Here is a 23,515-nt window from a genome sequence, read left to right as displayed (position 1 = left end):
ATAAGAGCTCACTTCAAACAATTCTCAAACAAGTTATTCCAGTGTATATTGGCAGTCTGCCTATATACATACAATCTTACAAAGAGCTTGAATGCCTAGAACCATGTTAGTATTAATAATGCAGATTTATCTGAGTTTGCTGGTGTGGTATCTCTAATGCTTAGTGCACTTGCAGATCTTTGTTCAACCTACAAAGTTCCAACAAGACTGACATGGATGTAATTCTTCAGAGGACTGTAATAATGTCATGAATACATTGGCAACACTCTAGAATGCAGTAGACTCGTAGACATATGAACGACAGGGGGGACAGAGGTCAAAACAGTACAACACTCATAGAGGGAGACTATCTTCAGGATTACCAGAGAGAGCTATTAGGTGCCAGTGCTCTACTCGGGATAGTGGATGTAGCCATTACAATTTAGTATAGACTAACAAGCATTGGCAAAGCCAATATGTCTTACATATGAGACCTATTGGCTTTGCAATGTTTTGCAGCCATGCTGTAAAGCAGAGAAAATGCTTTTTAGAGTGGCTAAAACTAATTTAGGATAGCGCTATGATGCAACCAGGGCTAATACATGTTTTTTTTTTAAGTGCATTAGCGCTGGATACATCATATTCCCTTTTTTATTATGATTTGTAGCGGTGCTCCTCAGCAGTCACAGTGCCTTACAGCACGGCTACAAACCATGGCCAAAATCATCAATGCGCATGCTGTACAGCATAAACAAAGGCAATGGCAGAGCCAATAGTCTCAAAGGCAAGCGCTATTGGCTTTGCTAATGATTGGTAGACCTCAGCACACCACCTCTGTAATTCTGAGCAAATCAGTAAATCCCCCTTTGTGTGAAAAAAAATATGGCATTTGTCAAAAAATCCTATCACCTAAAGAAAGCAACTGTGTTCATGTCATGTCTTAGTAATAGTATATTTGGAAGTAGGTAACAACTGTTGTCACAATAAAAGCAAATAGTATTTGTTGTCCCAATAAACATGCATTTCAAAGGAGAAGATAGCTTCTTCGAAGTGTGTGTGGCACAGTAAAACATAGTTACAGCGTGATCAGTGCAAGGACAGCAATCAAGCTGAAGCACAACAATCAATACTAGGTGCATGCTCTAGATGAATGAACCGGAAGTGAATCCAGCAAAAGCTGGCCAATTAGAAGCCAGCATATGAAAGGGACAATGAAGCTGACAAATGTTAAGAAATGGGCAGACTGCAAGCCCCTTGCTGTATACAATATTTATTGCGAGAGAGAGACGAGACCTAAAAAGGGACATTTAGAATAGGTATCCTGTATTTTCCTCAACAACAAAATAATAGATGTTCAGGCAGTAACAAAAAGAATAAGCTATTGGGAAATTCAAGACTTGGATAAACAACGAGCTCTCAATCTATCCATTCCAGGATGGAAGAATAATGTATTTTAAAATATCAGACAAGCTCATGAAAAAAGAGGGCAAGTGAGCTCATTGTCTTAATAATATGATCTTATCGTGGCCAAGAAAATGTGACTATGATTACTGGGGTTACTGTGGAGGTGCCTATTAAGCACAATGCCAAAAACCTTCAAGCTCAACAATTACCTATTTGATAGACTACAGCGGACAGATCACAGCAATATTTAATACCCACACTAACAAGCCTACCAAGACGATTTGACTGTTTCATGGAATTGCAGTTTGTAGATGAAATCTCAGATTAGGTGTGGATGAAGAATTTGAACACACGAAATACAATTCTGTCAACATACAATGAAAACTGTACCCTTCGGAATCATCTGCAGAAACTAAAAAGTGCCTTCCAGAAAACCCTGAATGTCGAAAGCATGGCTAGGCAGATGTAGATGTCATACCTATGATATAGGAATGGACAGAGATGGCTAATACAAGGACGAGGTTAGCAGACTTTGTATCCATATTTAAGGACTACAGAAGACAGTTGAGCACTGAGGGCCAGATGTACAAAAATTAGGAACTCCGCTTTTCAAATTGTGATTCTTACCGAATTACCATTAGGAAACCACAATTCCTAATGTAAGAAACCTTGGAACATTTATTTAGCAATTCCTAGAGAGTTGCAAATCGACCTACCTCAATAATGTTAATGAGGTAGGTCACAGTTTGTCACCCATTAGACATAATAGCCATCCCATTGATGGTGGCTTTCTAGGGTCAGCAGACCATGTCTGTGATTGCTTTTAAATAAAGGCATTTTGTTTTTGAGTTGCAGGAGGTCAGGATGTGTTTCAAAAACAAACAATAAAATATTTAAGTTTCATTTTTTTAAGATATTGTGTTAAACATTCTCAAAGGGGAAGGAATCACAATCCCCAGTCAGAAATCAATTCCCCCTAAACAAAAGAGATGTAGGAAAAGGGACTGTCATAGGAGTCAACTCCGCCACCCACCCCTACACCCTGCAGTAGAAAAAAAAACCTCTATTTTCCACTGGAAGAGGGATCTGCAGAGTCTACCCCACATTTCCCACAAGGCATGGGAGGTGGTGGCCGCAGCCTGAAGACGGGCACTGCCTAACTCCCATCTGGTACCAGAAGTGGCTGCCACTTTGGATAGAGGCACTGAAGTTGTAGAAAGATGATCTCTACACCACCACCTGTCATATAGAGTTTTATCCCGGACATTCACCAACGAAGCCCCGTACTTGCTGCAGGAGGCTATTGCAGGTGCTCACCTAGTTATGGATGGTATATCTGAGAATCCCCTGTTCTTGCACTTGCAGTCAATTGGTGCTTCTGCTAAAGACCCTGAAGCTATTAACGACTTTTGTGATAGATTACTTAAACTATTACTTATGTCACCTTATGAGCATAAGCTGATTATTTATGTCATCTGGAAAGCCCCATCATCGGCTCCTCTTTTTGGAAGTTGTTAAGGGCACATATACCACCACTATGATGGCACAATCTAGTTCGGATACCTCATGACTACCCTGAAGGCGAATATGATGGAACTGAAATTAAGCTATTGGTACAGGCAGTAGAGCAAGCAACAATGGACACAATTAAGGAAATAAAAGCCCTGCACTCTGACCTTGCAACTTACATTATTGCTTATACGTAATCTCCCTCTATTGAGCACAGATATATGCATGTTGTGCTTTTCCAACTGTGTTCCCCCTTTTTCCTCTGGGATGTCTCCCACTGATTATTAATTGTTATGCTCATATATCATGTCAGAAAGGCAGCCTTAGAATGAGTTGCCCGCCAATCACAGTTGTGTAGTTTCTGCTTCTAACCTCACCTTGGTGTAACTGATACACCTACTTGCATCTTTTAAGCCTAGCACCTTTGTTCCTTTGTTAAAGGACCAAAACATATCCAGAGCCTACCTTCACAGCCCTACGTTCTGATAGCTACAACTTAAACTCTTTTCTGCCTATTCACTGGCCCCCAGAGTGGAGGTCAGCATTGCAGCTGCCCAAAAGAATCAACCCATCCTCAAACCTGAACATACTTTCTCTAGATGTCAAAGGTCTCAATAGCTATATAAAATGGAAACCCCTATTTAGCAAACAAAAAAACAGACATCGCTCTTATTCAAGAGACTCATATGTAAAACTGAATCCCAAAAGCTCAAGGGAGACTGGGTGGGAAATGTCCCTTATATCACAGGATCATCCTACTGAAAAGTTTAAGTTGTGATCCTGCTGTATAAAATTATCAGACTGCATCTGTAAGTCATGGCCTAACCCAGAGGAGAAAACCCTTTTTGTTAAATTAGCCATACACTTGATACTGGGATCCATGTACACACTCATTCCTAGTAAATCTACTTCTTTGCAAATAAGAACAGGCTACAGAGAGAGCTCGGACACTCAAAAGTTATTTTTGGGGCAATTGGAACATTACCTTAGACCCAATATGTGATAAATATGTTCCCTTGAGAAAAGCAGGAACAATGCTAGGAACAATGCTAGGCACTTACTATAAGATTTAATTGAGTCTCATGTCTTCTTGATCCATGGTATCTTCTCAATACTAGGGAGATGTTTTATGTGTCTGTCTTGTGTCTGTGGAATGGAAACAACTAAGATTGATTTATTTTTATTATCACATCCTCTACTCCCAAAGCTAGCAAATTGTCGGTTACTAGAGGGTGGTAATTCAGACCACTCACCCACACAGTTGGTTATTGATCTTGGACTTTCCCACCCTGGGTCTTCAACCTTCATGGAAGCTCAGAGACCCAGTAGAAAAGAAACAATTGAGATACTATCTCAGGGTAAATATGGGGTACAGTGAGGCCTCCAGGGCTCGGCACAGACACTCTGGGCCACCTGAAAACCCTATGTAAGATGCTATCTAATTGAGGACTCTATATCTGGCTGCACACAACCAAGGAACAACAGATCATGCTTGGATGATATTTTCAGTCACTAACCAGTCTGGCAGAGACCATCACTCTGACAAAACTCAGAAAACCCTTGTTTGCACATAGCTATACTTAAACGTGCTTTTCTCTTTAGGGGCTGAGAAGGCTTTCTCAAGACATATATTTTTAACAACATGTAAGTGGTGAGAAAGCTGGCAGACTTCTGGCATTAGAGAACAAACAAATGGAGTATACTATATAATGAATTATACTAGCTCTCTCAACTACAGAGAATTTGACAAGTATACTCCTGGCTCAAATCATGGGAGAATTCGAAAAATTCTATATGGCCCTTTACACCTCTGATATTAAAAGTGGGTGCCAGTATTACGAGGATAAGTTCTTCATGGATCTGTGCCTACGTTGGTTGTACATTAAAGTAGGGAACCAGCTGGAAACTGACATCACTGCAGAAGAAATTGCGCAAACCATATAGTCCTTGCCGTCGGGAAAGACAATGGGAAAAGACAGATTCCTGGCTGAGTTATACAAATTGACCGTGGATTTCCTGGCCACCTTGCTGGGCAAGGTCTTTGTCAGAGTTCACTAGGGCGATGATCACCCTACTTCACATACCTTATAAAAAAAAATCTGTTGAAGGTCACTCATAAATTCCGGTGTCACGATTTTAGTGCAAGTCCTTGCCCGCCGACTAGGAAAACTGCTACTGGCCCTAATTAACAGGAAGACTCAAGTTAGTTTTGTCCTAGGGTGCCCAAAAACAACTCCTCTCTGCCCAAACATCCAAATATTAATCAAGATAACTGCCTTCATCAATTTATTTACTCCAAATTCATTTATAAATAATGATATTGTTCCTTAGAAAAACATACACAATTTATCACAAAACACATTACAACAAAATCAGCTTTGCCCCCAGTATCACAGAGATAATCCAACGAGATGTTCAGTCCTTAGTTAAATACAATGTCTCAGCTGTAGACACAAAGGGCCAGATTTAGAGTTTGGTGGACGGGTTACTTTATCACAAATGTGTTGGATATCCCATCCACCATATTACAAGTTCCATAGTCTATAATGGAATTATAATACCGTGGATGGGATATCTGTCATGTTTGTGACGGAGTACCTCCCTCCACCAAACTTTGAATCAGGCCCAAAATCTAAATATCAAAAGAGACAAACTGTGTTTATTCTCCTTGTGTGGCTAATAACAATAGGGAAAATTAAAAGTTGATGACGTACGTTTTGGTGCAACACCCTTACTTTTTCTTCCACCTTCTTTTGGACCCAAATAAAAAGTACAGTAATACAGAAAAAGCATATCTTCAGTCTCTCACTAACATGGCAAGGTGGTCAACAAAATTAAAACAACTTGAGAAAAGGAAATGAATACCAGTCGGGTGTTCTGCAGGTCTGTGAACCGTTATATACAAAGCATCGACAGGCACACATTCAGGAACAGTGGACATTCATCAAGGTACCGGAAGTATGATGGAAAGAAGTCACAGTAGATCACAAGCAACTCTCTAACAGTAGAAAGATGATAGTCTGGCAGAGCAAATACAGCTTGATGAAATGTGTTTGTCACAGCCATGTATTTTTGTGTGGCAGGTATATTTAGACTGGTCTGGCAGCATTAGATGAATTGATGAAGTGAGTGTTTGGGCTGAGAAGAGTTGCATTTTGAGCTTTATGATAAGTGGGTACTCTTATCATAATCATATGTGACTCCTTGTTCATCTACTCTGGCAAGTCAAAGATAATCAAGATAGCCAAAATGCTGTGTCTCACATGTCTTTGACCAAGTTGAAAGGCGTTACCTTTTCCAGAAATTAACCACAGCTGCCTTCAAAAGAGAAGTTGATTCAAAAGATTCAAAGGCTGCATCAACACCCCCACAGCGTTGATTCTGTGTAATTGTTTTCGCTCAGACTGATTCACCATATGGAGTGACATTAGACAGGGATATACCATGTTGCCACTCCTCTTCCTCTTAGAGATTAAACCACTGCCACCCAAAATAAGGGCATTGTTACAGGTGTCAGGTAAACAGGAACTTCTCTACTCCGAGGACATCCTGCTTCTACTTAGGAACTGGAGACCTCATTGTCAGGAGGGCTTGACATAGTGTCTAACTTCAGCAGGTTCTTTGGTTACAAAATAAACTGGGTTAAAAGTGAGGCACTCCCCATGAATGCTAATACTGGCCTTTAGGCCATGGCTGGCCTACCCTTCAAATGGTCTCCACATTTGATTTACATACCTTGGGGTTTATGTTGGAAGAGATTTTAGAGAAGCAGTGCAACAGTGTTGAGATTTCGCCAAATAGTTAGTTCTTAACTTGTCACTCTGGGGCAACGTGGAGAGAATCAAAATCATCAATGCTCCTAGATTCAACTACATCTGTGGGGTGCTGCCTCTCTCTCCTTTCCTGTGGCCACACTAAATCTTGTGGATAAAGTGATCAAAAACGATGTTTCAGTCTCTCAGAGAGCATGCCCGTGACCCTCAAAATGACAGGCTGCAACATCATCAGTGGGCCTCGGTTTTCTACATATGGCCCTCTTTTATAGAGTGCACTACATGGCACACGTAGCTATTTTCTACTATCAAGAAGGTACCTTACTAGGTGCAACTGGAAAAGCACATCACGAAAACCACTGTGTTTCTGGATTATTGTATAAAGATGTGGCAGCTTCACTGGACCTTAAGCACCCGCTTCTGCGAGAGACAGTGTGCACATGGACTACCATCCACAAAACACTTACAAATACATGGAATGGATTCCTGTACTCTCAGACGCCCCAAAGGCAGAATATGGCACTGAAACACTGAAAATAGATCAATATTCTGGATGAGCTGGGTGGCTGAAGTAATTCATTGGTTAGACCATGTCCTTGTGGCATGAAGATTCAAGACCTTTGAAGAACTCCAGTTTGAGCTCCAGCTTGATGGAAGACAAAAGTGGATTTACATGTAACTGAATCTTTGTATACAATCAAGTTTCCACTTGGTCCTAGATGTCCCACCTCAATTGCCTATCATACTCTGTCTCAGTAATTACGCAGTAATTACAGGGGAATAATATCTGATGTGTACTCTCATAGAAGAGCTTCACTCCAAACAACTACAAAGATTCTTAAGGGAACGTTGGCAGCGCACGGTAGATAAACTTTATAGAGAAGCAGATTGGAGATTGTATGCTGCATTTGATGTGGTCATGTGAATCATTGCAGATTTTCTGGTGTGAGGTGGTTAACACGGAGAATATCTTGAATGATGTCCATCTATACTCCTCCCTCCCTCCCCCCACACCCACTGGTCATTCCACAAGATACTTTAGACCTTTCGCACAAATCTTGCCACAGGGAAAGTTGGACATACACAGCACTGGCTTTGGAGAAAATGTGTGTTCTGAGGAAGTGGGCCAATGTCAGCACTCCACCCTTAACAACTGGCTTAATTATGTGGTGCAGGCAGCACTGCATGAGAGAATAATGTATTATTTGACTAATCAATGGGCTGGGCCTTGATTCTCAATAAGTTTTTTTTCTATTTTCTTTCTTGCTGAAGAGATAGGGAATTAAGACCTAGAAAAGTACAGTATCTACTTGTATGCAAACAATTTACATAAAACATACTAATGTCATTATTGGTTGTTTAACAGGCTCATCATTGGTCCTTCTTTGAAGTTTCTGATTTAGACCGAATAACACTAAAAGACAATCTTATGCTAGGTGCAGTATTAACCTACTGAATTTCTATATTAATTTTCGTTATTATAATTTTTAGTTTCCAAACTGTGTTTTCTCTTCCTTTCCCTATCCTACCCCACTCCCTCGTTTTTCCCTTTTCCTTCCCATTTTGCTTGTTTTTCTGTAAAGGAAAAGGTATCATGTAGTGGCATACAAAATGTAGTAAAGACAGAAATGGGAAAAACAAAGGAACGGAGAGTGCCATCATCTAGCACTGGGGCTGACCATCAGTCAGCCAAAACAGCTTTTACCTTCCTGTGTGGGCGGGGTAGGGGATATAGGTGACCAACTGGGTGTTGAGTCCATCTACCATCTCAGCGGAGATACCAATAGACACCAGGGATTAAACACACGGGACAGCGCTCTCTACAACTCCAGACCTAGGAATTGGGATGGGCTTGTCCCTCCCCTGTAGCCAAAACAGCCATTACCCTTCCTTGGGTGGGAAGGTGAGTGACAGGGAATTGCCCCCTGTCCCCAGATTTTATATATGGGAGCCTGTTCCCCTGGTCAAACAGTGTTTCCAAATCCCTGGGATGGTTGTTGGTGGGCTGTCCACCCACTTCTAGGCACCAAAAATGAAAAACGAAATGGTAAGAGTGGCCCCCAATTCACACTGCAAAAACATTCTTTCCACTTCTCTGGAGGGTGCAAACACTGGGACACTAGACACTAGGAACTATGGAAATCGAACTGCTGTTCCCTAGTGCTAAGGTGGGATTTTCCCTAACCCCTGGTAAATCAGTTTGGGGGCACTTCCCCTATCCCAAGGAGAAAGACAAAGTCCACTAGACACTTGGGATCATGACTGGTATAGCAGACCTCTTCGAGTAGCACCTTCATTTGTAAAAATCAGACTGGTAGGCATCCTGCTAAGGCATCGGACCATGACCTCACCCTAAAATGGGCCCCTCCAAGGGATAAATGGTGGGTGTTTATCTCTTAAATATGCCCCCCAAGGGGGTAGAAAACCCAGTTAGACACCAGGCAACCAGATTTTTTTAAAACATGGGTGCGGCAGCCCATCCAAGCATATGATCATGTCCCCACCAGAGAACAGGTCCAAACGTCTCTCTGCCCTCCCCCAACCTCTCAGGAAACCACTTTTATGGATGGGCTTAAAGTCTGCTACCAGAATAGATGAAGATTGTGACCGTATGACATCAAAGTGGTCTTCCCATGGTCCTTCATGTGGACAATTCCCGTTGTGTGCATTAGGCCCAACCAACAAGTGGGATATTGTTTTTATGAGGAAAGTGAGGAAAATGTAAGATTTTAACCAAAGTTTGAAGTTTGCAGAACATTCTGAGTAAGAAACAATACTGGGATCCATGGAATTCACACCACCCTGGACTCCCCAGGTGTCTAGTTTTTAGAAATATCTCATTTTGTTAGGTCTACCTGGGTGGTCGTCGAACCCAAGACCCAAAATTGGACAGCAATCTACTTTGACAAAGTGGTCATTTTTCAAGAAGAACATTTGATGTTCCCAGTCTAGTTTTTAGGCCTTTACTATTTCTGGCGATAGGCCCAGCCAAACAAATTTGGGCACCGTTTTTATTAGATGAAGTATGGAAACACAGAATAGGAGAACATTTGTTATCTTCAGTTGAATTTGTTTCATTTTTGGCTTTCAAATGTAAGCCAGTGTGCGTGAAAGAACGCATTTTGCAAAACCCACACAAAATTACATGATAGGATGTGTTCTCCCAATTTCAAAGTTGTACAAATAAACACTATTCCTAAACTCTATGTTTTGAGCACATTAAAAAAATTCATAGGTTTCTTTCATATTAATTTATCATTCATTAGATTTTACCATTTGAATTGCTGCATGGTTGGTACAGAATGACAGATAGGTATAAGCTGCAACACAGTTGTTGACTCTGGATATTTCATGTTTTTGGACAACCAAAATGAAATATCCCTGCGACCAGAAGGGTGTGGTGGTCGTAGTGGTATTTTAGTTGTGTAAATCGGCCATCAGGGCAAACAATTATAGATCAACACGTTGTCAGCTACTTATATTACTATGTTTTCCTTTTCAGTACATTATATTACATTTCAACTACCAGTTTCCTTGGGCAAACCATGACCAACCTACACAAATGACCCTTTCTTGTGAATTCCGAATTTTTAGTACATTGAAGAAATGTATATCTTTCCAGGTTCAAACTATCTCCATCACAAACTTCAAGTAGGTTGAAACTATACAAATAAGGCAAATTGCCTAACATTTAAAACAAACAAAAATCTAAAAACTGAGTTAAAAGATATTTTTTTTACAATTCAGCTTCTTTCTGAAAGCCCAGAAGCTGGTGATCTTAGCACAGCACATTTGTTTTGTAGAAGCACTTTTTAGTTTAAAAAATAACACTTGCTTTCTCGTACAGCAGTGTTTTCCAGTTTTCAAACAAAAAAATAAATACATTTTTGCTTAATTTTGGCTTTTTTCTTCCTTCCCTTCAGGAGAATCCACAAACCCTGCATATCGTTAAAAAAAAAACAGCATTAAAAGATATAAATTTGACTTGGCGTTTTTAAAGGAAAAAATGTTATTTATGAAGGCTTAAGCACAAATCCTGGGTTTCTGAAGCATTAAAAAAAGTATGTTTTGATGTTAGTTTTTATGCCCTATGATAATGCATTTCTCTCGGTTATTACAGTTTACCTGAACTGAAACTTTCAGTTCGTCCGGATGTAGCCAGCTTTTAGGACGTGTGAAACAATTCTTTCTTGCCACTGGACGATTTGTACTTTGCGCAGGATTTAAACCCTCATATCCATCTTCAAATAACTAATGTTACTTGATAAGAAAGTATCGTCTGTCAGTGCCACAAAAAGACAAGTACACACATTCCTAGCTTCAAGCCACTAGAAAACCCCCATCATAATGCAGAAAACATTCGTGCACCTTGTGCATGGCAAAGGTCACTTGTCCAAGGACCTCAGATAGTAGCCAAATCCAAGGAACTATGCTTTATACTCATAGTACAACTAGGAAACGAAGGACAGTTTGTGAACCCGGAACACTACTGTAGTAGGTGGAGATCCATTGGGATACAAGCCTTAAGAATACTAATGGTTTTATTGGACAAAGAAAGGCCCAGAGAAACTCATCTTCACTTGTTTTTTGTTACTTGGAAGGCACAATATTACCAAAGCGTATAAAGATTCAGAAATAAGGTCAATTTGCGTCACTGTAACTATTGAAAAACACACCTATTGTGAACACACTAACCATAGGTGAGCAGATCATACGTATTAAAAACTGTTATTTTTCTTTCAGGGCACTTATTGCACGTATTGTAAACAAAAGCGCAGCCACTGAAGCAGCAGTTTCAACACGCATTCAAGTTAAACATTTAAAAAATAAATAACGTCCTCGAAGCATGTAGTTCTCATATTTTCTAGACGGCCTGCTACCATACCGAGTGTCAGCCAACTTTTAGATGTCACTCATCATCACAGAATTGCACAGCAAAGTGCCATTGTGAAACAGTGGTGCTTGCACCAGCCTAGTACATGCATAATAAGGGTCAAGAACACCCGAAGAGAAGGTCCAGCAAAGGAATGTAAATGACACAGCAGATCTAAAAAAACAAAATAAAAAATGGGATGACTGACCCAAGCACAGCCTGCTCTTGCTCATGTGGTAGGGTGACCAGATGTTCAGAACAAAAAAACCGGGATAGCCATTGACATAGAAATAGGACTAAATGTTGACACTGCACTGACCAGTGCCAACATTTAAACCTATTTCTATGTCAATGGTTATATATATATACATATATATATATATATATATATATATATATATATATATATATATATATATATATATATAAAAAAAAAAAAATAGAGTACAGTTAGCGAGAATATTACAATATCTGGCAAGTAATGTTAGTAAAAATGCTTTTAAATGTATGTTGTGGAATAACGAGGACTAACATTACTGCACAATTTTAAAATATTTTTAGAGGCCACCGCGCGCATTTTGATGGTGTAACATAGAAACCTTTTTTCCATTCCATGTGGTATACTGGCACTGATGCACTCAGGGTCAGGGATTAAGTGAGGCCGGTCCTGCTAGTGCTCTGCATGGGCAGTAAATATGTTCACCCCTGAGACTTCCAGTCTTTGCTGCAACTGAACCAAGACAACTGGTAATACGTTTCACTGCACATTTTCCATGCAGCAAAACCGGTTGTTTGGTGTGTTAATAATAGCACAGCCAGCACTTTCCGTGGGGCAAAAAAGACAGACGCCTCTGATAAGGGCATGGCAAAGAAGCGTAAATATAAAACCATTACAAGAGGCGTGGCCAGTTTAATTACGAAATTGGCTTAAAACATTTGAAATAGACTCCTGTGCTTGTCACAGCCTGCCACTGTTAGCACATCCAAACGCATCACACAAGAACGAAACATACACCTAAAGCAAGTCCAGTTTATTTGGTTTCCAATGCTTGTTAGAACCATTTTTTTAAATGTAAGTCAGATACATGAGTAACTGTCTTTCTTTTCCTCAAAATCACTTTTCTCTGTAATCTCCCTCTGCGTTTGTCACTTGTGCATTTTTTCCACACATCTTTCCCCTCTGCATGTCTCAGATTATCCTTCTTCTACGTCACTGTGTTTTCACTGTCTCCTTACGCATTTACTTTCTTCTGTGTCATCCACCTCACCATTCCCTCTCATATACACTGTATTTTTCACCTTTTGGTGCTGTTCGTATTCCAACTGCTGTGTAACCCCTTCAAACACTTTACCATAGAATTGTAATACCAATTGCCCATCACTGTTTGCTCTTCAAAGAGGCCATCGATTGAATTAGCATGTTGTCAAAATATCTTTTATGATACAATGGTAGATACTGTTAGAAACCTGCATTGCCTTCAGCCTCTACTCCAGTGCTCTCAACAATGCCACACTTTGCATGCTCATCCACACCCTGAATCGACCCAGACACCCACGGCGACTCAGGCTTCAGTATGCACTGCATAAGATTCATATGCTGCATTAAAACACAACTATAGAAATATATCTAGGAAAATGAATTATAAAAGAAAAGGCCCAAGGACAGATGCCTTCTGACAAGGAGCAACAAGTCAACCGTATTTAACATTCATTCCCACCACTGTGGTTCTCTGGCAAGTCTATCTGGGTGGGATGGGTAGATGCTGATGTAGACCCACTTTGATCATGCTGCACCTTGAGATTCGGGTTGTACTTCACTAACAAAGTTGGGGAGGGAGGGTCATGGTCCAGCAGTTTGGGTCAAAACTCTCTTGTTATTCGAGGGGTGCTGCTAGCTTGTATGTGACTTGTGCCCTGCACGAGAAAAATATTACCAGTGTACCCAAAGACATTAAGATAACAGCTTCATGAAGGAAGGGAGTTGAGGAATGCGTTGGCTCGAAAAACACATATTTGTTCTATGACAAATAGGGTGTGGCCAAAGCAGAAAGGTGTGCTTACTTCATTACATATTCATTTCTCTTCCTCATCTCCTTCCTTAAATAAGGAGAGGCTTTGCTTCCCTGCAGACTGTAGGAAGATGGCCTGGTGTGTGGTGGGCACCATTGTGGTGGACCCCTATGGTGTTGTCACATTATACCAGGTCCAGGTATCCCCTTATCAGTGAAGTGTAGGTAGCTGTGGCTGAGCATCCAAGACTTATCTAGGAGACATGCAAAGCTTATGCAATACCACTATAGTTACACAGCAAATTATCACATGCGAAAGAACCACATAGTGTTACAAAAATAAAGATACTTTTTTTATAGTAACAACACTAGATTACTTAAAAGCAGCCCCCCCACCTGGATATACTACATACACAATAGCAATCAGATATTAGCATAGAAACAACAAGCACTGGCAAAGTTAGTGAAAATAGTGAGGGCCCTACGGGAGGGCCAAACCATATACTAAGTGGAATGCGAGATACAGTCCCCCACCAAAGGATTTGAAATTGTTAGAGGGGAGCTGGAAGAACTAGGAACCGCCAAGAGGTGAGTACCAGAGTGGCCCCCAGCTACCAGGAGAGGAGAGGTAAATACTTGGCTTTCCCAAGAACTAACAGGAGGACTTACAAAAAGGATTATGCAAGAACAGGACCAGTCTAGAAGAAACCAGCAGTGGATTCTGGAAGAAGAGGACCTGCAAAAGAAGGAGACAGAGTCCAGTCCATGATAGAGTGTCCAGTGGGACCCGGAGCTACTACCCACCCTTCTGTAGATGAAGAACCAGGTCAACAGAAGACGAAGAAGGCCAGCTGTGGAGCCCCGGAGCTAAAGAGGAGTCCTTGGAGCAGTACAGATGGTGTCTCTTGTCGGTTGTAGGGTTTCAGATGGTCGGCAGTGTAGGAGAACCACCAACAAGCCTTGGCAAATGCAAGAAAAGCAAAAGAAGAGTTACAAGGCTGAAGAGGACCAGCAAGGCCCAGGAGACTCGACCCTTGGAGGGGAGTCCAACAGAAACAGTCACAGCCCCCACAGGCAACCCACTGACAGTAGGCACAGTAAGTTGCAGTGAGGTCCAGTCAGCACATCTGAAGAGGAGTCCCACATCCCTGGAGCAGCCGTGAGGGACTGTGCTTGGCGGGAAGAAGTGCTGGGGGCCGGGGCTACACGGATCCTGATGATCCCTTCGAGTAGGAGCAAACAACTCTTGGTAGCTGCTAGAGTCGCAGTGCACAGGGGTACTGTCCAGCAAGGAAAGGTAAAGGCTTACCATTTCCCAAGTTGGATAGCTGGTAGAGAGGACCAAGGGGACCACTCCACACCACCACCTGTGATGCAGGATCCACGCGGTTCCAGAGAGCAGATCCACGCAGCCAGTCATTTGCAGGATCAAACTGTCACAGTCAGGTAGTGGCGGGTCAGCCTACAAGGCAAGATGCAGTGAAAGTCCTGTTTTAAGCAGTTTGGGATTAATGATGAGTGCTTTTAGAGTTAATTCATCCTGCCCATCTGTTGATTGTTAGCTTAGATGCATCCTAGTGGACCAGTAGATGCGTCTGGAGGGAGGTTGCATATCTTCTGCTGTACTGGTTGTGAGGGAGTCCACTTAGACCCTTTGTGTTCTTCTTGAAAGGAGTGATTTGCCTGTGTCAGTATGAAGAGTATACACTCCTCCAAAAGAATAAGAGAGAACTCCACTTAAAAACATATTTATATGAGAGCCAGGGAGGGGTTGAGAATGTCTCCAAAACACGGCTAAGTACCTTAATTTCTGAAACCTTTATTGAGCTACTTGCTTGTTACAAAATGCCCTTTTTTGCATGGTAATTTTTCTGCCTAAAGCCTCTGGTAGCCTTTTCAGAGTTAATCCCGGACTGTCACCAGGCAGCCCACTGGAGGTGTGAATGGCTTCCAGGAAAGGGAACAAAAGAGCTATGGCTGGAAGGATGGTTTGCCTCCTCCTGACATTGCCTGGGGATGTGGCCACCAGCTGCTCAAGCTTCAAAGAAGCATCCCCTATCAATGGCAGATGTAACTCAAACCTAGCCTATCCCTGATATGTCCAAGTAGCCAGAGTGGCACCAGTCATTGTGTGAGGAAACTCTTAAAAAACTAGTTTGCAGGTGAGGGACCTTCCTTGGGTATGAATTATGGATTTCTCCAGCTCAGAGCTTTACCGCCAAAAGTCAACAGTGTCACAGGGACTTTGTCCAATGGCTGCCCAGCCTAGTGGAACCCACCTTGGCCACCACCTGCTACCCTGCCCTGCTGAGGACTTTCAGCTTCCATTCCGGAGACTAAGTTAGAAAGTAAAACTTTCCACTGGCCAAACCTGGTCCCTGCATCTGGCCAAACATGGTTCCTAGATCTGACCCGTGCTCCATCGCGGCTGGCCTTAACTTTTGACTTTCAGCCGGCCTAGTGTAACCAGGCACCGGTAGTTGGCCAGCTATGCTTTTTGGCGCTAGAAACATCTAAAACTTTGAAAATTCATATCCGTGGTGTCCTACATCTGATTTCTGTTGTCTTCATGTCTATTTCCTGATTAAAATGTTCTCTATTTTTATACATTGGAGCAGGATTTGTATTGTGTTGTGTAATGCTTTATACATTTCCCTAAGTTAAGCCTGTCTGCTGTGTGCTACAGCTGACAATGGTTATGCTCAGGTTTAAAATATTGAAACCTAACTGGCGCTAGTAAGGAATAGTGCCATTATTACTTGCCGAGGATTACCACCCACTTCAACTAATAATCCACTTTCTCACATTGCTCAATACAAGTCTCCAAAATGAGATCTGTTGGGGTCTCTTGTTTAATCTCCCTCCACATGATCTTCCAGTAATGCTGCAGAAGAACTGGACACTGATATGTAACGTGTACCAAGATGAAGGCTGGTTTATAAAAGAGGTTTCGATTTGGTTCAGATTTACTTGAGGGAAAATTTGGGGCTACCCTCAGAACGAGAGGAGGTTACATCCATTAGTTCTGCCTATTTTTCTCAATTGCAGTAATGGTCTTCTAGATCCCTGCCACTGATTCCTGTGCTGTCTTACAGGAGTGGAAGGAGATAGAAAATACCACGGTCCCTTGCTTCCTAACTTCGATCTATCCTGTGGAGGATGGGGACCTGCCACCATCTGTGAAGGTTGATCTTAAGCTTCCCAGTCTGGTGGGAGAACTACAGTGTTTATTGAAGACCCCACTTCATTGAATGCCAAGGATCAAAAGATGGATTGGTATAAGGCCTATTCAGGTCTTAATGTGTGTATGAGAGCTTCCAACTCCTCCTCTTAATACTCTCAGAGTTTGGGCTGCAACTTACAGTCTCTTTTTACATGTATCCTGGAGTGCAAAAAATGTGTCAAGCTCTTTGCCAAGATGGAGGTCCAGACACACTTGCTGGCAGATGATTGATGTGATAAATTAAGACCTACAACCTTTTCCTCTGAATCGGTCATTGCTTTTAGACATCATATGTGGAACAGGGACTGGAAGGCTGAAGGTCTTCAGAAAGCTGCAGTTCTGCATCTTCCCTTTCTTGGCCAATATTTGTTTGATGCAAAAATGTAAGGTCTCTTTCACAAATCATTTGAGATTAGAAAGCATTGGAGGGGTGAGAGAGGAGAAGACTAGTATCACAACTCTACAAAGCACTGAAGAAGAACAGATCACTGACTGCAATAAAAGGTAGAGAGGCCTAGCATGATGATCCCCCCGTACCCGCTAACGGAAGTGCAGGCAACTGTAAGCAATACACTGTTTAAATTGACACTTTATCTTCCCAGTGCTTATTTAAAATGGGTCAGGCTGCACAGAATATATCCTACTAGAACTGAATCCTGTCCAAAATGTGCCAAACAGAATGCCACTTTCCTGCATACGATCTGGAATAGCACAATATTGCAGGGGGAAGGTAGCACAGCTTAGGTGGGAGACGCGTTAGAATGAAGGTGATAGTGCTACACTGTCTGCTGGGCATCATCCCAAAGCCCAGCTTGTCAAAGTGCAAAGTAGATTTGCGGCTTTGGGTCTGCTCTTTGCCAAACACCACATTGCGATCCACCGACTGTCAAATAAAGGCCCCACTACGGGGGAAAGTATAGGGATGTAATGAAGCAGGCGGTGGTGGAGGACGTAAGACTGAAAAGAATTCAAAGTGAGGAAAAAGCAGAAAAGGACCTGGATGTCTGTTCGTATATGATCAATGAATTCACAGACTGACAAGAGATGGTCTGGGGGACGCAGAGGGGGTAAGCCCTGTATGATGTCAATGGTTCCTCTCTATTTCTTTGTTGCTTGTATCAATAATGACGATTACGCTGCAATACCGGTGAAACTGATGTGACAGAGTTGTGAACATAAACACATTATTGATGTTGACCACATTATTGTTATGTTGTATAATTGGAAAACTAAATAAAGACAAAAAAAAAAAAGAATAGGAACCATACCTTACCCTTTTCTTCAGGTAGAAGTGGTTCAAACTTTTATAAATCCTTCTCCAAATCAAAGGCTTATTTTCAACACCATCACCTGTTGGGCACTTCTAGTGGGTTAGTCAGTCATTTTAGGTGGAAATGTTGGGTAATTTCTCATAAACTCCCTCAGATTTGTTAATCAAGCCTTTTTGATCCAAGCAACTATTGTGTTCTGGAACCAGCCCTCTTTCTCATGTACAGCAAAGGCTCAAATTATTTTTGGTCAAGTGGAATGAAGATTTTTCAAATGCCTTAAGTTTAAACATTGTTTGGGAGGTTTATAGTATCGAATTTGCTACACTGCCTCTAGATTTTGTTCTTTTTTGATCCCTTGGCCCGCTCGGTGCAAAAACAGGAGGCTCTGATGACAGAGATCAAAGCCCCATTGGACTACTGGACAAACATGCTATTGTTTGTCCTGTTCCCAAGGAGGAGCAAGGTAAAAGAGTTTTCTTTCATATTTTTCTGATTCTAAAGAAATCAGGAGGCTTGTGCCTCATCAATAATCTAAAGGATAATCTGTTGGTAAAGATTATTCACTTCTAGATGGATACTTTCAAATGATTATCAATTTGGTCTAGCAGTGAGTAAACTTCAAAGGTGCCTGTTTTCATTCCCATTTGCCCCCCTCATTACAGGTTCCTGCCGTTTGCTATCAATATATCAAGGTGGAACTGTCACTTCCAGTTTGAGGTTTTTCCTTTTTGACTGAAATCAGCCCCAAGAGTATTTTCTAAATTGTGAGCTGACATAGTGGCCTACTTACGCCACAAGAGGTACCTCTACGTCCATATTTAGATGAGTGGCTGATTTATTCACCATCAAGCTGCCAGTCTGCAACGGAAAATAGTTGGTTCACAATCTACTGCCTTCCTTCGGCTTCCTGGTCAACCTGAAGAAATTCAGATTGAATCCAGCATGACCTTCAGTTGATCGGGCCTAATTCCAGACAGAGCTCTGGCATTACTCCAACTGAAAAGAGCTGTGTATGGTTCTCTATGTCTGAAAGATCTTTGTCCTCTTTGTCCAAGGCAAGGCGGTGATCCTGCAAACAGACAACACAAGAACCAAAGCCTACATGAACCAAGAAAGGGGGCACTTGCAGGGACCTATCTAGATTCTGTAGTGGACAGAGGACCACCAGTTAGCATTGTCAGCATTCTAGATCATGGAGATAGACGACAAGAAAATGGAAACAATAAGTCTGGAGTTAAGCTTGAATCTGGAAATTTGTTGGACCTAGTCTATGTTCCACAAGATACACTAAATATTCTGCAATCTGGTGGCGGTTTGCCACCAAAGCCAAAGCTATTCCCCATAGGCTTGACTTGAGGTGTCATTAGGAGAGTGCCTCTGGGATAAATTCCCAAATGTCCATAGCCCTTGGGTCTTCTCTTTCCTTCCCTCTTGTGGCCATCTTGTGTCTTCTAGCTCGTCTGGTGAGATGCTGGCAGAGCATCATCTTAATGGTCTCAGAAATCCTGGTTCTTAATCCTTCTTCATTAGCTGTCTTCAACTCAAGGGTGGATTCCTTCAATGTGACTGTTTCACTTTGCACCTCTGTTGCAGTTGTCTCTGCTGAGAATGCACTTGTCTGTGTGGAGGTTGAATGATTAGGTTTACAGAATCTGGGTCTTCCTGCTTATGCTGTTCAAGCTTCGAGGAGATATTCTACATGTAAGACTTACAGTCATTATTGAGCCTCCTTTCAAAAAGGTGTACTTGGAAAGGTTTAGTCCATTAGGAATGTGAACCAGCATTAATCATTAAATACCTTAATGAAGGGTTTGTCTGGGTATTGTCTCCTTCCACCTTCAAAATCAAACAGACAGCCATTAGAGCCTTTTTGAGAACCTTAGGATGGGGTTCACTCAGTGCAGGCCTCTACTTCGCATCTTCTGAAGGTATTTTTCTTTTTTCCCTGGGCTTCCACAAAGTGGAATTTATCCTCTATGTGACCAACCTTTGGTTCTATCTGAGCTCCATTGACCCCCCTTTGGACCTGTGGACAAGGTTTCCCTTCAGTTTCTAACTTTTTCCTAGTAGCTATCACATCAGCCAGGAGGATGTGGGATTTTGGATCTTTGTTTTTCAAGCTCCCTACCTTTGTGTCTTTTCTGGCAGAATGGATCTTCACCTGGATCTAAGGTTCAGCCCAAAAATATGCTCCAAATTTCACAGGGAAGATGAGCTGATTCTTCCAATGTTCTATTCAAACCTAGTCTCTCCCTCAGAAAAAGCATAGCACACTTTCGATATTTGCTGGGCTGTGTGCATTTATTTGGACAGGGTCTCCCCTTTCCATCAATGTGCTAACCTGTTTGTTAATTCTGGTCCACCTGGTAAGGAGTTAGCTCCCTCTCCTTCCACCTCGAGTGGTTGGATAAAATCTACCATCTGTAAGGGTTACAATCTTTCGGGCAAGGAAATACCTGATCATATTTAAACACATTCTGCCAGGCACATGTCTGTCTCATGAGATCAGACACACAGAGGGCCTCATTACGAGTTTGGCGGAGGGGATTACTCCATTACAAAGGTGACAGATATCTTGTGCGCCGTATTACAAGTTTCATAGGCTATAATGGAACTTGTAACACAGCGGACGGAATATCCGTCACCTTTGTGATGGAGTAATCCCCTCCATCAAACTCGTAATGAGGCCGAAAGTGTCTGATGGACATCTGTGCAGCAGCTATTTGGGCTGTGCCCTCTACATTTGCATTTCACTGATGTATTTTAATGTAAGGATAAAGAAGTGGAATGAGAAGGTAATGCTCAGATTACTTGAGGTAATCTAATTTCTCTGATTTGCTCTTCCTCGTCCCAGGTATCCCTCCCTCCCTTTTGTGTGCAGACTTGTCCTTAGGCTTTGAAAGTTGCACCATAAGAGATTATGGGCCACATGTACAAAGCATATTTTCTAGTTGCAAATGGGCCAATTTGAAGAATCGGCCAGTTTGTGACTAGAAAAATGCTTTTTTGCGATGTACCAAGCCCAAGTTGCAATTCGATAGCTTGCTCCTGAATCGCAATTCGGGTTTTGCGATTTGGTATCAGGAAGGGGCATGTTCATGGTGTCCCTTTCTAATATCGAATTCGAAAGGTATGTATGAATGTTTTGCTACCAAAATGAGGTTGCAAAGCATTTGCAGTTTACCACCATTTTCAAATTGGTGGTAAGCCATTCGCAAACGTGAAGGGGTCCCAAGGAGACCCATCACTATCACTCGTTCATGGGCTTGCCTTTCAAAAATCTTTTGTTTTAATTGGTAAATGCTTTACGTTTGTCCATCTTTGAGGCAGGTTTGTTACTGCCTTGGCCATCGCCCCTGTTACATGGATAACTGCACTTTTGCTGATGCATTTGACTGCGAGCAAATGTTTTTTTCCTTTCGTGTCTCTCCTTCGTGCTCATGGCGGCCGTGGCCCTTTGAATAGGCTCGCTGATGTCAGCTGTTTTACTTTTCATTTTCAATTTATGTGGCAAAAAAAGGCCAGTTAGGAATTTACAACGCTAATAGCTTTAACTCAACAAACGCAAGACCAAGACAAAATAGGGCTGCATTATGAAAAAAAAAACTGCTTATTGAAAAGCAGTCACAGACATTGTGGTCTGCTGTCCCCAGCAGGCCACCATCCCTGTGAGTGCAGCCATTCTCAATGGGGGGTCACAAATTGCGACCTATCTCTTTAATAATATTGATGGGGTAGGTCATTTGCGACCCACATTGGGAATCGCAAACAGTAACACTGTTGTACATTTTGTTTTGCAGCTCGCAATTTGAGATTCCTAAACGGATCGTAAATTGCGAGAAGCAATATCTGGCCCTTAGGCTCTGTGTCCTCGTGTAGGGTAAAATACGTTGAGTTGGGTCTGTGTTTTTTTGGTACTACTAAAGTGTCTACAGAGGAATGAGCCTCGCCTTCGGACGACAATAAACATCGGTGCAATGACATTACAGCAAGTAATAAGAACATATACAATTATGTGGGCAAAGAAATCGCAAATGGAGTGTGACAAATAAAACATGAACATTACCTAAAAAAAAAATATATATATTTGTCTTTTATGGTTTTCAGTACTGTTTCAAGAGGCAGTGGCCTGAGCATCTAAAAATCAACGTTGTTTATTCCAAATGCGCTCGGGGGAAAACAGTCACAAAAAAAACTGCTACACGTTAAAAGTTGTTTTCCAACAAACAAAACAGAAACCCAAAACAAGTCAAATGACGTGGCTTAAGAAACAACATAGGGCTAATTCAGCGAGAAGGCTGACGAGCTCTGCGCGTTTATTTTTATATAATTTCGCAAGAGAGAAGCATGACAACTAAACAGAAACAAAACAGCCTGTCAAACGAAACGCAACATCCCGGACGGGAAGTGCTGACCAAGCAAATCCTGTTAGTTTCACACATGTATGAGAGATGGGAACAAATTGAAGAAAGAGAACTGGGGGTGTTAGCGGCTAGTCCTTTTGCCTACCCCCACCCCTGCTGTCTTGCAATCTGCAACCCACCGCCAGCTGGCCCTTTCTCTGCAGCCAGGCTCCCGGAATTAAACCCAGCTGGTGGAGTCTGAGCTTCGCGCCTCCCGCAGGTGCATCAGCCAAGCCTGGGACAGGGCGCGCCTCTTACCTTCCCCCTCGTGATCGTGTCCACTATGAATCCGAACTGGTGGATATCGTCCGGCTCTGTCATGACGGTTCCAGGCAAAAGAAGCCTATAGATATCCGAGAACGACGGCAGGTTCTCCTGCGCGTACAAGGTCGGTGTCCTCTCTAGTCGTTGCCTCAGGCGGGACACAAACAAACAAACAAAAAAAAAAAAGCCAGCCGGCTGTAGCAATTACTCTGCGCGCAGCCCGGCCGTCCACATTGTTGGTTACTTGTGATGTGGTCCTGGAGATGAGCTCACGGAAAAAGAAAAACACACAAACGTGACGGGCTGCGTGATGTGAAAATTTTGATAGATTAACCCTATCCCCTGGGCACACGGCCACGCCTCTGGAACTCTGCCCTCCCCTGCAGACAGATCCTGCTCTCAGCTGCAGCCTGGGAGACGGGCTCCTCCGGCGCTCTACGCGGAGCGGCCAGTGGTCACTCCAGGCTGCCAACGCCCCCCCCCCCCCAACCTACCGCACTTTTATTTTCAGCGCCTGTTGTCATTTAGTTGGATGGTTCTCTGTAGGCGCAAAGCTAAGTGGCATTGAATCTTAAAGTGGTTCTCTTTAAGCTTCAGTGTTAAAGAAGTTAAATGAAATTGTTCAAAGAATGTTCGTCTGGTCCAGTGAAACGGGTAGAAGCGGGGAGAGAGCACCGGGCCACCTGGTCTCGGGGGACATGAGGTGGTCTCTGACACGTGTGTGGTTAGTGTACCCATCTATCCTAAGGAGATACCTCTGCCAGCGTTTTAAAGCAACTGTTTGATCTAAAATGTATCCGTGTTTCT

The 23,515-nt window shown here is 42.3% G+C and overlaps 1 protein-coding gene across 1 annotated transcript in view; it reads right to left on the bottom strand.

Moving 5' to 3' along the window:
• The window catches only part of TRIM36 (tripartite motif containing 36), a 340,171-nt gene extending 317,309 nt beyond the window's left edge, over nt 1–22,862 (bottom strand). Inside the window, exon 1 of the mRNA XM_069226502.1 lies at nt 22,703–22,862. Within this exon, the coding sequence (XP_069082603.1) occupies nt 22,703–22,765 (63 nt within the window). The 5' untranslated portion in view covers nt 22,766–22,862. The remainder of the gene's footprint in view (nt 1–22,702) is intronic.
• Nucleotides 22,863–23,515: the final 653 nt, after the last annotated feature.

Source organism: Pleurodeles waltl, chromosome 1_1 (genome assembly GCF_031143425.1).
Source record: "Pleurodeles waltl isolate 20211129_DDA chromosome 1_1, aPleWal1.hap1.20221129, whole genome shotgun sequence".
Lineage (NCBI taxonomy): Eukaryota > Metazoa > Chordata > Amphibia > Caudata > Salamandridae > Pleurodeles > Pleurodeles waltl.
This window is presented reverse-complemented; position numbering and strand designations above follow the sequence as displayed.